General features: G+C 39.4%; 1 protein-coding gene across 8 annotated transcripts in view; it reads right to left on the reverse strand.

Moving 5' to 3' along the window:
- Nucleotides 1-13549, reverse strand: part of CDC14B (cell division cycle 14B) — a 116322-nt gene that overhangs the window by 5227 nt on the left and 97546 nt on the right. For 3 of the 8 annotated variants that reach the window (XM_030292918.1, XM_030292915.1, XM_030292911.1), the window contains 2 exons: nt 8900-9016; nt 136-3919 (listed from right to left, as the gene is read on the reverse strand). The exons of 1 other annotated variant lie outside the window; for it this stretch is intronic. In XM_030292918.1, the coding sequence (XP_030148778.1) occupies nt 3883-3919; nt 8900-9016 (154 nt within the window). In that variant the 3' untranslated portion in view covers nt 136-3882. Of the gene's footprint in view, nt 1-135; nt 3920-8899; nt 9017-13549 lie in introns of those variants that run through there. 4 more of the 8 variants (XM_030292919.1, XM_030292917.1, XM_030292914.1 and 1 more) reach the window with 2 other exon arrangements.

Genomic DNA, 13549 nt, shown 5'->3' on the forward strand with positions numbered 1-13549 from the left:
CAGCACCGGGAGGAAATAAATTTCTGTTGTTTCAGCCCCCAGGGTAGTAAACTAATACAGTGGTTACATCCACTTTATATTCTGACCATTGCCTACTAGGATTCAGAATGGTAAGTGAATACAGTAAACTGGAAGGCTGTTTGGTTAACACTTTTAATTATATGATTATAATTATACAATTTTCACTATTCAGTATTTCGTATAAAACCAGTTACAATACACAAGATTTTCAAACTCGACAATACGTATCAAACTACATAGATATGCAAAGTTTACACGCCATTATGAAGCTTTATCTTAAAAATACCTTCAGGAAAATAAACATTCATTCAACCAGTTCTCTTGGCTTTATAAAATATGATTAGAAATATACATTTTAATAAAAAATCAAGACAATGACTGACCAAATACTGATTAATCAGTTACATTTTAAAACTTTTTAATAATCTGTACATGAGTGCAGGTTAGATAAAAGTCTGCAAATTATTAATATAAAACTGCAGTACTATAATCAGATGAACATACCTGCTGACAGTTATTCTACTGGGCAGTTAAGGAGGTAATTTCTTACACAGTATAGATGAATTGTCCAGTCTTTTAAATAGATCTGTAGTATTTCCACTTAGGAACATGAGGAATACTCAGATTTAGGAGAAATGGAAGAGCAGCAGCTAGCCTTACCAGGACAGTTTTAGCGGGAGATAGCTATTAAAGAATCAAAATATGCTTTTAAAGTTGTTTTTCATGAGCACTGCTTTCCAAGATGCAATTACTTTAAAAAATGTATGAAGAGGAACAGTTAAGCTACTTTTAGAACAAACATCAAAAGAGCGCATTGCTCATTTGTCATGAATGGTGGTGATTCAAGCAAAGGGAAGCTTCCAGAAGCTCTTGGCACAACACCACCCAGAAGGCCTGACGGTCCGCAGGGCACACAGAACTGGCCATTGGGCTCCAAGGGCAAACATATTCGCCTCACAAGCACTCTTGGGAACTCCTCTAAAAATTGTCTGGGCCCACGAAAAGAGGTAGGAATGAATGACCCCTGTGAGAGGGCAGGAGGGCAGAGAAGAAAGCAGGTGGGTGACAGGCAAACAGGGCCAGGCCGAGAGCAGAAAGATGCTGGAGACTAGCAGAGCAGCATGCCGCCCAGACGCGGCTATGTGGACAAGGCAGGCTACGTGTTTCAGTGAGGCACTGCTCAGGATTAACCCCTCTTCACAGACAGCTCAGAGAGATTTCTAGTTTTTCTTTAGCATTACAAAAGAGAAGTCTGTCTATACTTCTAGGTACCCAGTTTTGCAGACACCCTTCCTTTGGACTGTCTTGGACTTTGGACATGAGTCCCCAAAAAGCTTCAAGGACACCTAAAAATATGCATTTCTAATGCTAATTTCAAAGAAACGGTCTTGGTGTACTTTCAAAGCTATTTAAGGCTCTTAAGTTTAAAGGAATCTCTCCCTATTTCATATTCCATAGCAACAGGGTCTTTCTATGACAAGGACTTGAAGTTAGAATCTCAGGAGATTCTGGGTGTGTTGAAGTTTCCACTGGGGGAAAAAAAAAGTCCACTCTTATTCATAGCAGAAAGAACTTTCCATCAGACCCAGAGACTTCCTGGATTCTAGAAATGCCCTCCAGTACATTTAATAATAGTGTGCTATGAAATCCACCGGAAGCACTACCCCAAGTCCTTGCTGTGTTCCAAGGACTGCTCCTTTATCAAATCAGTTTCCTGGGACTCACTTTAGTGAGCCTGTTAAATAACAAGATTTTTTAGAAAGAGCCACAGTGATAGCAATTCTAGCTGGAAACTTGAGCAGCTGACACAAAAAGGCAATTTGTAAAATAAAAAGTACTGTGGTTAACACTGAAGCCCAGATTTTTACTCTTGGCCAAGACATCAAATGGCTTATTCACTGGGAGGGAGACGGCACATTTAACTTGTTCTGATGTAATAAACAGCCAAACCAGGAAAAGTTCTGATGGAAGTTTGATTTTCATAACTACCTGGATTATTTATGCAGGAAATGGCCTTCAAAGATGTCAAGGGAAGAAGAATTGCCCTGAGAATTCAATGTTTTATGCAAGGGCATAGTCTGAATATTATTGTCTCCTAGCACGAGACAGCTAATGGAATGTTTCTCCTCCCACCCAGAGCTTAGTGAAGAGAGGTCTTCCCATCAGGTAAGTGGGTCTTTGTGTCTATTCACTTCCAGGGATAGAAAACCACTTTTTTTTCTGAGATCTAGTCCCCAGCGTTTAAAAGTTGGCATGACACACCCCCATACCACCTGACAGGGAAGAGCCGCCTGTTTGACCAAGATGATGGCACCATCTCCCCTCGAAGCCAGTCAATCTTACAATTTACTCCAAGAGAGTAAATATCGAAATGGAGCAACGGCCTTCCAGTAACTTTTTGCATTAACAGAGTAAAATCTGTTTATTTCAATCGCTTCTTACTCCTCATAGTTTTGTTAAAAAGGTAGCTTTTTAACAAAAGGAATTGCTTACTCGCCTGATTCATTCATCTTGTAAGGTGAAGGCATTTGCCTTCTGTTGCCTTTCCATATTGTATCTCCTGCTCTCCATTCTAGGATAGGCAAAAATTGGTTAACAATAACTAAAACCATTCACTTCTTATTATGGAGGTAACCAAGGTGACTGCAAAATGTTCTTTTATTTTGGGCCCCCGTTTTTTGTTTTAGCAGCAAATAAATAGTTTTTGTGATTGCTTTATATCACAGACTCTGCTGTGTTTCTGGAGGGTGGAGGGGCGAAGGCACACTGAAAAGAGTTAGTTGTATTCCCCAACCAAAGGCAACAGTGAGTCTCTTATTTACAAACAACTGAAATCCAGATGCTAGTAACTGTCACTGAAATCAAAGGGTGTGTGAATGGCCTTAGGCTGATCACATAAAAAAAGAAACCCACAATGTTACAGAGAAAAACCTGAATAAAGCAGTACTTTTTTTTTTTTTTAGCCATCGTTATTTGGGATGGCTGTTTCCAAGGGAAAACACCAACAGTGTTTTTTTTTAATCATGCGTGGAAGGAAACAGGATTTTAATTTGTATGACTGGGCAACCAAATCGTGGGCAGCCTTGGCATGCTCCAGTCCCTCAATGACATAAAAAGGAATGACTTACAACAATCTTCCGACTCTGAAGGCAGCGTCCCCTCCTGAGTCTTCTAAAGCTACCACTCATGTTCTCTTGCAAATTCGGCTGCCAAAGTACCACTTTGTATCACAACATCCAACAGTCCTCAAACACGGTTTTCACAGATTCTTGTTAATAAAGCACTCTTTGGTGGAAGACAAGCAGCTTGGGTACTTAACAGAGTTACCATTACAACAATATTACAAGTATTAAAGTGAAGATGTTTAAACCAAATAGTATCAAATTACAGAAAGTACCATTTCAGTAATGCCTGTTTTCTTTTTATAAATTTTGACACAGGGTGAACAGAAAATAAATACATAAAAAACCTCCATCAGATCCTCGCTTCTTCTGAAGGCCAGCAGCTAAAATGATTGCCATCACAGGGACACACGTGCACCACACAGACTAGTCAGCTCTCCTGACAACAGAGGGCTTTGATATTTACACCTGAGACTAAATTTACAATAGCTTTTTTTGTCGTTAAACTTGAGATGTTTCTACAAAAGGAGAGCTGGGCCTCCTTCAAGTCACTGCTTGTGCCCAAACTCATGTAGTTATTTTAAACTCCAGTGGACATTGTCTTCATTGAATAAACTTCTTAGGTGGAAAGCGGCTAAGGCTTTTGCAATTTTGTTTTGTTTCCAAATAAATTGTGCTAAGTTCTGCTGTAGGTTTCTGTTCCTAGAGTCTTCCTTCAGTTCTGGTCACAGGTTTTTACTTAACGCAAGACTGTTTTAGTCCTTGAAATGGAGGGACTACAGGGGGAGAAAAAAAAGGATTTTACCATGAAGGTTTCCAAGTGTCCCATATGTAGTTACCAAAGACAAGGAAGGCAACATAATAAAAGTAGTGACATGCTAAGAAGTATACACTTTGTATAATTCTTTAATGACAAGTATTTTGGAAAAGACAGTACAATATCAACCATAAAGTAAAGACAAATGGGAGAGAAAGGCAGAGCAGAAAAAGGTTCAGTTCTGCAAAAAATAAAAAAACAATAAAAACAAAGAAAAAAAGAAGGGCGGGCAGAAGCAGCAGAGCAATGAGAGTACCATAATGCCATTAAGGGCATTTGTTGCAAAGCATTCCTTTTCCTTCTTTCCCTCTGAGGAACCAGGCTGTGGGAAAAGCGGAAAGAACGAAAAGATAAAGAAGTGTTACTTGATTATTTCCAAAGCCAGAATTCGGTCACAGAAAAAGCTCTGGCACCTCAAGCAGTTTCCAGTTCAGCAGCACGGAGGGCACCCGCTCCCAGCCAGCCTCAGACCACGCTGCAGGTGGGGCACATCTTGATGGATTCTCCTCTTACTTCCCTTCTCTCCTACCCCGGTTTATTATGTAAACTTTCAACTAACTAGCAGCTTTTAGAGAAGAACTTGAGCAAAAGGAAAGAGTCAGAGAAGCCAATTCCAATCTGGAGGTGCCCCTCACTGGATGATGAGGCCACTTTATCAAAGTAGCTCATCTGAATCGATGACTTAGTTTTTGGAGACCCCAACAGAGTACTGAGTATAAAGGTCCAGGTTAACTGGTACAGCCAAGTGGGAAAATGTCTGGAATTTCAAAGGGAAATTAGTATTTTAGATGAGCAGAGGTAACCAGCATTCTTTTTTAAAAAGATATTTCAGGATATTTAGAGACAACATCCTGGGGGCTTCTAGATGAATGGATTTTCAGAGATAATGGCAATAACTGAAAATTAAAGCCCAGAGGTGGTGGAATGGGTACTCACTCAGCTCTGAGACTGTAAACGGACAAGAAGCAGTGACAGGTGGGATAATGACAAAAGTCACAATTGAGAAAACTTGAAAAGCCAAGAAGTCCTAAATGTAGCTATTTCCAACTGAAGGGCTCGTGAAGATATGTTTTTCAGAGGCCTGAGCATTTATCTCCCCCCATGTGAATAATCAGGTGCAAAATACCCCAAAAGTCATAAATATTAGGTTGGTTTGACAGATGGAGCAGAAGGTGATGGTTCCAAATGATGCAATTTAGAATTAAACAAAATAAATAATTTGTCCATGACGAGTTTCTCAGAAAATGGATGAAGTTATAAATTAAAAAAAGAAAGAAAAGATTCCTCCAAAGAAATACCATAAGCTTACAGAAACATGTACTGGATGGTAAGTTGTGTGAAGACACAAACCGAATTGAATGTTATCAAATGAGATGGCTGGAGGTCCTCAATCAGATGCAGAGTGATGAAATTTTCAAGACTCTAAGAGAGCTCATCAGAGACTGGAAAACAGTCCAATTCTTTACTGGATTTAATAATTCTTGAAAGAGAAACATGAGAATGCATTTACAGATCTAACAGGAAGTGGGAGAGGGAGAAGATTTACTTCTTCAGACTTGAGAAAAGGGATGAGGAAGGTGCCACAGAGATGCCTCTCAGCCCCAAGGGTCAGTGTACTCCATCCACCACCAGATACTCCAGTGCTCTGGGCCTGAACCGCACAACTCTGTCAGAGCAGAGCTTGACACCCGCTGGGTAGGTTTATGTGTGGCTCACGTTCAAGGGATATAGGAGGGAATGATCATCTACCAAGAAAGAAACCTGGTGGCATTTCTTCCCAGCAACAAAGATTTATGACAACACGTATTTTTGCAGCCTCCAAATAATTGCTCTTTCAATGTGTTTGTGGAAAAGGCCTCCCAAGTTGTAGAGCCTCTCAGTAAACTGTCAAAAATCAGAAAGCCAAATCAGTGGAAAGTGAGTTTAGGTGAGGTCTCATCCTGGAAGCCTCTAAGAAGAAAATAGAACATGGGAATGAAAGGTCAGGTTCCTAACAGCAGAACAGATGATGTGAGAACACCAACCTGCAAAGAGAAGGCCTCAGAGGTGGGGGTAACAGTAGACTGGCAATCCTTGTGCCTCCTAGGTATTTATTTTATACTGAGAAGTATACTGTATCATTTCCTTGTATTGCTGTCTAAAGCAAAGTTTTCTATTCAATACTTTATAATTACTCAACAATCTTGTATTATTTTGTCCTCAGATTATGCACAAATGTGTTAATTCCTTCATTACTCTCCAACCAAAAATGACTACTATTCAGTAGGATAAAAGCTTCAGGCTAACTGCTTGGCTCCCTCAGCTTCCACTATTTCCTAGAAGGAGGAAGTGGGACCTGTATGTAATGTATTTGCCTTTCTTTTGTGAGCTGTAGGTGGGTCACAGTTAAGGTAATGTGAACACAGGTCAAAGCTCCATAAGAGGCCAAGAAGACCCTGCATGAAGGGGGCGTGTGTAAACACACTCGAAACCCAGCTTTCTCTCATTAGTTTATTTCTTCTCCCCTCCCAATCTCTGAAAGTCCCATTTTGAGAATTTAAAAGAAGACTTTTGGTTTTCAGCACTATGCCACATGCCTGGAAACTGCTTTGGGCCATTTCAAAATTCAGTTAAGTGTATTCAGTCTGAACTCTACTTTCAACCCCTCAAAGCATCTGGCCCAGGGACCTCAGGCAGATGCTCACTGCAATCAGGAACCACCTCTGCTGAGAAGCACACGTTTAGATCACTAGACAAGACCTAGATGGAAAAAGTGCCGCGTGGCCACGCCCCTCAGAGGAACGTGGTGTGACTGGGCACGCGTAGTCCCGGCTCCTGGACTCTATTCCTCTGTAGCCTGAAGAGCACAATCCAGAAAAGCAGAAAGCAGAATTAAATGTGCAAGACACACTCAAAACTGTAATAGAAGCCTGAGTAAGTATACCTAAAAAGAGTATGTTCATTCAAAACATGTCTAACTATTCCCCACAACAGGATTTTAATCAGAATTTTTAATAGGGTAATTCACCTGAAAGTGTCGAAGTTAAAATGCTCCCATTTCTCCCTACTTACTGTAAAAAAGTTGGGAGGAAAATCAAATGATAAAATAATAAAAATCCCTGGGGAGCCTGAGTGGCTCAGTCGGTTAAGTGTCTGAATTTGGCTCAGGTCATGATCTCACAGTTCATGAGTTCGAGCCCCGCACGTTGGACTCTGTGCTGACAGCTCAGAGCCTGAAGCCTGCCTCAGGTTCTGTGTCTCCCTCTGTATGCCTCTCCCCTGCTTGCACTCTGTCTCTCACATTTTTTCAAAACTAAATAAACATTAAAAAAATTTTTTTAAAATAATAAAAATCCCTAACTACCCTACCAACCAGAAGAATTGTTAATATTTCAGCATTTGTTATCTTATTTCCATACATGCATAGAAACATATGCATATATACTTAAATATATGTATAATTTATAAGCTTATATACTACATATAAATACATATGTATGAACATATACATATATTTGTAGAGGTATACATTTCTATAAAGTATATTGTACATTTATAAAATTAGAGTAATACTTCCTAATTTTTATATGTGTGGCTCTTTTCACTTACTGCTTCATGAGCATTTATCCAAGCCATTAAATTTTCTGTAAAAGCATGATTCTTGATTCATTTGGGATAATTCAACAATCTTTAGCCCATTTCCTCTTCCTCATGGTTATAAATAATGTTCTGATATTATAATGTACCTAAGACCTTTTGTCAGTATTTCTCTATTATTCTTCTCAAGTGGAATTAAGAGAGTAAAAAGAACTATGAATATTTGATATCTTTCTATGAAAAACTCAAAATCCCCAAGTCATGAGTTGGTGCTCTCAAATACTTGTACTAAGGCACTATCACATTCTGATGTAAGTAAAAGTCTGTAGTGAAACTGTAGAAAGAATTAGCAAAGAGAGGAAAATGGCAAAATTGAACAATTCCTTAAACACAAACACATACACACACCACAGAGTTCTCTGGTTTGTAGTGAATCCCTCAGGAAACAGGCTGCTGGGCCCTGCACCCCGGAGACTAACTCGGCTGTCCCACAGCCTCAAAGACAAGAAGGCAAGAAGTTAAAAAGAAACAAGGAAAATAGGGAAGGATGTTTTAAAGTCTGGTTTAGACTATCTTCAGGCCGGTTGTGGTCTATTATAAGACAGGCGCTGGGCCATGAGCACAGGACCACGCATGTTAACACCAGGCAATGATACATAAACACAAAAAGGGTACCTGCCTTCTTCTATTCATAAGATGACAGTTAAGTAGGTTATCTGCTCTTCCCTCAAAAGGGAACTGCTTCTGGAATATGTTAGAAATGAAATGTCTGCCTTTAGTTCATGATAAACATCCAAACGCAACAGTGAGTAATGGATTTGGTGATGGAACATGTGTATTTTCTTGTCACAGCCTGTAATAATGAAGGAAGGGAAGGTGCTGGACTCTTGGTGAAAGCATGAGCCCCCATGGGTGTGGTGTGGACTGTGGCTAAGAGACCAGGCCCTAGGTAAAAAAGGATCCCAAACTCACTGGAGTTCTCATATTCCACCATCACACTTATTTGCAGCTAATTCTCCAACAATTATGCTGTATCTGCTATACAGAAAAATTTCCTTTGAGTCCTGACAGAGAGAGCTTTGGAAATACAAGAACTTATAAGTACAACACTCTCAACTTCCCCATATTCTGACCCTGAGACACATCTCCAGTGTTCAGAACCACCTCTGAAAAACAAAACAAATCCTACATTAAAAATGGCCCAGATTTTCTTAGATGATGAACAAGTCAAACACATTTGATTAATTGTCCATCTTAGGGACTGTGCTTTCTCCTCTCTTCCTCTTTTCATTTCTATATCCAGAAGATTAAACTGGAAAACCAATGCCTGGAACTTTTCAGAAGAGTAGGATTCTTTTCTCACCTTTTAAAACTACTTTTTCTTGAAGCAGATCTGGTGGTTCTTTTAGTAATGCCTGCACTGCCAGAAATGTTAGGTTCAGATGTTTTACAGCTCTGAACACTGGACTGAAGAATTACTCTGAAAACAGTTGGAAAAAAATAAGATTATATTCACTGAAACAATTTTCAAATACCTGACAGAGGAAGGCATTGTTGTACTTTAGTGCAAATTATTTTATTGAGAATTCATAGGATTTTCCGTAAACACACTTGCCAATAAAAATCTGAAACACATTTTCACATCAAAGACTTTTGAATGAAGCATCTCATTTCCCCATAAAGGTTATACAAAGATAACCAGAATATACTTTGCTTTTGGAAAACAAATGACCTGGCATTTTAAGCAATTCCCACACCAAAGAAATCAATCAATAAAACAAATCTTTGTGTCCCAAAGTAAAAGTAGGTTCTCAGAATTCTACTCTTGAAAACAAGATTTCATTTAAAAACCCCAAATTCTAAAGAATATGAATATAAAAATCTACAATAGTCACTCTTCAGAGGTGAAAGTAAGGGCAATAAATGCCAAATCAATACTAATTTTACATAATATTTCAAATTTTAAAAATATGTTCAAGCAAAATTTCAATTTGTCTGGATTATAACCTACTTAATTAAATCATTAAGCACCATTAACATGAATACAAAACTGTTTAAATTCTGTGAAAAACCTGATTTAATTAAACTCTAAAATAATCTCAAGGAACTGATGCCTATGGGTGTAGGTTGCCCAGGAGGCAAATTCATGAGTCAGAAGAACACCCTCAGATAAAAGCCCACATAGAGGACCTTGCTCAAAAGTAGAGGGTGTTTCGTAATTCCTCACTGAATGGCCACAGGGAAAACAGAAAAACATCAAAAGATTTTATATGCAATTCTTTCCTTCAAAAGATAATGGCGAAAACAATGAACTGCGTGGGCACACATACATTTATATGTACTCAACTTTTATTTATCTGTAAGAGAAAACACTGCCTTAATAATAAGCTTCCTCTTTTCATGTCCAACTCACAAGAGTAAAAAGAAACCATTACAGCTAACTAGTAGTCCTACCTCCTATGCCTGTGTTACCACCATATAAGTTACTAACCAAGGCCAGGTCCTTATAATGTAGCAAAGATTAGCAAATTTTTTTTTTTAATTTTTTTTTTCAACGTTTATTTATTTTTGGGACAGAGAGAGACAGAGCATGAACGGGGGAGGGGCAGAGAGAGAGGGAGACACAGAATCGGAAACAGGCTCCGAGCCATCAGCCCAGAGCCCGACGCGGGGCTCGAACTCCCGGACCGTGAGATCGTGACCTGGCTGAAGTCGGACGCTTAACCGACTGCGCCACCCAGGCGCCCCAGCAAATTTTTAATATTATGCAAACCACAGCATATTCAGCATCAGCATTTAGTAAAATGCTAAACTTCTCATCACTAAAAACACAATGGTGGCATTGTCCCAGAGCAGAAGCCTGGGGGCCAGTGGTTTTCAAGCTGTTTAGGGAAGGGTGGGGGAGGGGTGGGGCTACTCTCAGCGGTTTTGCTGTATCCCCAGAGTATTTCCCAGAGCCTGTGAAAGGACCTTCCATCTCAGAGGGAAACTGATTCTGGGTAAATGAGCCAATGCTCAACTCAGAATTTCTCATAAAGTTTTATCACTCTAATAAAATAGAAAAGGTACATGCAGACATAGTTGTTTGATCAAAGAAGGCAACCAACCGCAGAGGCATATGAATTCTACCTCTGAAACCAAGGATTTATTTAAAAATCTGATTATATCAAGTGGAGAGGGAAGGACAGGAGACTATTTAATAGTCTCTGTATCATTAACAGGATCTGCATATAGATTTTTTCATAAAATAAAGCACAACGACAAAACTTCTGCTATTTCTGAAGCCCAAGCCCAATGTGTGGTGCCACTGCCACGGTGGTCCTGAAGCCTTGCACCTGCTCAGCAAGGCTCCTGGTTTTTACCTCCATTTATACAGAGAAAATGAGACTCCCCTTAGCTTTTTGGAAATATCACATCTACTTTTCAAATAATTTGAGGCCACTTACGGCCGAAAGTATAGATAGTTACCACACTGTGAAATCACTAATATGAGAATAGAAACAAGAGCCAATATATTACTTGCTTAGGAAATTTAAGACAACTACTATGAAGGTTTACCATTTGAAAACAGAAATCACTGCTAAATCCAATTTTAGGCTGACAGGAAACATCTTTTAAAAAAGTATCTGTTTCTCGGGGCACCTGGGTGGCTCAGTGGGTTAAAGCATCGACTCTTGATTTCAGCCCGAGTCATGATCTCATGGTTCATGGGTTTGAGCCCCGCATCAGGCTCTGCACTGACAGTGTGAAGCCTGCTTGGGATTCTCTCTCTCCCTCTCTCTCTGCCCCTTCCCCACTTGTGCTCGCTCGCTCTCACTCACTGTCAAAATAAACTTTAAAAAAAATAAAATAAAAAGTATCTATTTCTCTGTAAAATTAGTGTAAATAATTTTTGTTGATATTTAAAAAAAATAAGAGCATAACAGAAATTTGGAAAGCATTAATTGCAGTAGAGAGTCACATCACCAGATATTTGTATAGTTACTCTATCTGTAGGTTATGCATCAATCAACTGGAAAACCCCCCAGCAACTACACTTAGGTATTACCTGTGATAAACTACACACAACAACGTAAAGTGGAATAAGCTGACAAACACATGTGACGTTTTCACTCTGCTACAGGGTAAGCGGGAACCAGCTACCTCTCACCTTGCAAACCAGGCCAATCACATGGCTTTGCAGAGCAATGTTCTACAAATTCATACTTATTCTTGCCCATACAGCAGTTCACGTTTTTTGCGACTCCTCTTGAGTCCCAGTATTCCCAATGCAAATAATTGACAAGCCAGGCCTCTTATCTCCCAAACCACAAAATGCTTTGAACATAAATGTTCAACTCCAAGAAAAGAATCCATCAGTACAACTACGCACTATTGACACTTGGTTGTCTACCACTGACACACAACAAGCTTTCCAAATGATAGGCCTGCGGCCCTGCAACCTTCACAGACTCCTTTCCCATTGTCCCAGAGTTTGGCGCAGCCATCTGAGGCACTGGTACAGTCTGGTCTTCCAGGCATGACAGGTGATGATCTATCAGGCCATGCTACGTCATCAACCAACACAGGTGAATGCCACCTGTACAAGTGGCCACCTCAAAAGAAAACTACAAGGATTATATCTGTTCACATCATTGTTACTGCCGAAAGCTTTTGTTTCTGTAAATTCCAAATTAATCAAGCAGGATAAACTGAATACTCAGCTTTGGGTCTACAAATGCATTGGCAGATACCAGTAGTAACAATAAAGACTGTATCTTACGTAGAATATTAAAAAGAAAGGTGCTTGCCTGATAGAAATCATTTACTCACCCTGGGAAAAGTAATACAGTCATGAAGTGCCTGAGTATTATTAGCAATGACTCCACCCATTTAGAACTCCACCTATTTGAAATACCTTTCCCACTCGGAATAGTTTGAGAGGAATAAATCTGTGCAGTGCATGATGATCGAGTCAGAATATGCAAAAATCTAAGCTTACTAAGAGGAATAAAGGAAAAAAAAAACAAAAAGATCATCTATGTCAGAAATATAGCTTATCTATGTAATAATAAGCTTGTATTGATAAGATAGTCAAGAAAATGTCATACATAGGAACATGTTAAGCAGCCTTTCCTTACTTTTGAAAAGAATAGAGTCTGCTGGATTTTTAAGTCTTTCCTAAGCCATCTGAAGATACTCCATGAAGCCACAAATTATGAGAGTTGGTTGAAATGGAATTCCACTTTGGAGGAGATCCTAGAAGGAACTTTCATATTCTTTTACAACTCCCAAGTCCAAGTTGGAACAAGAGAATAAATTCTTGAAATATGAGCTAAAGGAAGAATTTCAGAGAAAAAAGAACACACCCTCCTTCCTATGTTTGGTGTCAACTATAAGGTGTTTCCCAGGAAAGCTTCCTGCCACAGTCTCTTCGCTGTTATGGTATTCATGAAGGATAAAAGATATTAAGAGAATACAAATTCTGCAGTATTAACCTAATAAGGGCATTTTGATTACTTTTGGGAAAGAAGGAAAGTGGGAGGAAGTAAGCATAGAGATTGTCATGCAGAAATACAAGGCTGAACAAGGGAATCCCGTCTTCTCTGCTGTCCCATTTCCATTTAACATCATTCCTGAAAACTGTACTAACTCTAGAGGGGAGGACATGAAACGAAGCAGAGGAGAAGATTCTGCTTCCTCAAGACAGAAGACTTCGCAGAGAAGCAGTTGCTGGCTGAGGGCAATGGCAGAGTCAGAGGTGAAACACGATGCAATGCTCGCTAGACTTCACAGCTACAAAAGCAAATCTCTATCAACAGCAGAAAATCAGCAGGCAAATTCTTTTCGCTACATTGAAAAGGATATGCTAAAGACATTTACTCTAGAAAACAAGGGAAAACTGACTGAAAGAAAACCACCCCAATTATCCCAAACTCACTAAATATTTTTGATAGGGAAAAGAAACTATTCCAGTGACTTCATAAATTGCCACTGCAAAAAATCTGTTAAGAGTAATAAGCACAACCTAAAA

This window comes from Lynx canadensis, chromosome D4, assembly GCF_007474595.2.
Source record: "Lynx canadensis isolate LIC74 chromosome D4, mLynCan4.pri.v2, whole genome shotgun sequence".
NCBI classification, from domain to species: Eukaryota; Metazoa; Chordata; class Mammalia; order Carnivora; family Felidae; genus Lynx; species Lynx canadensis.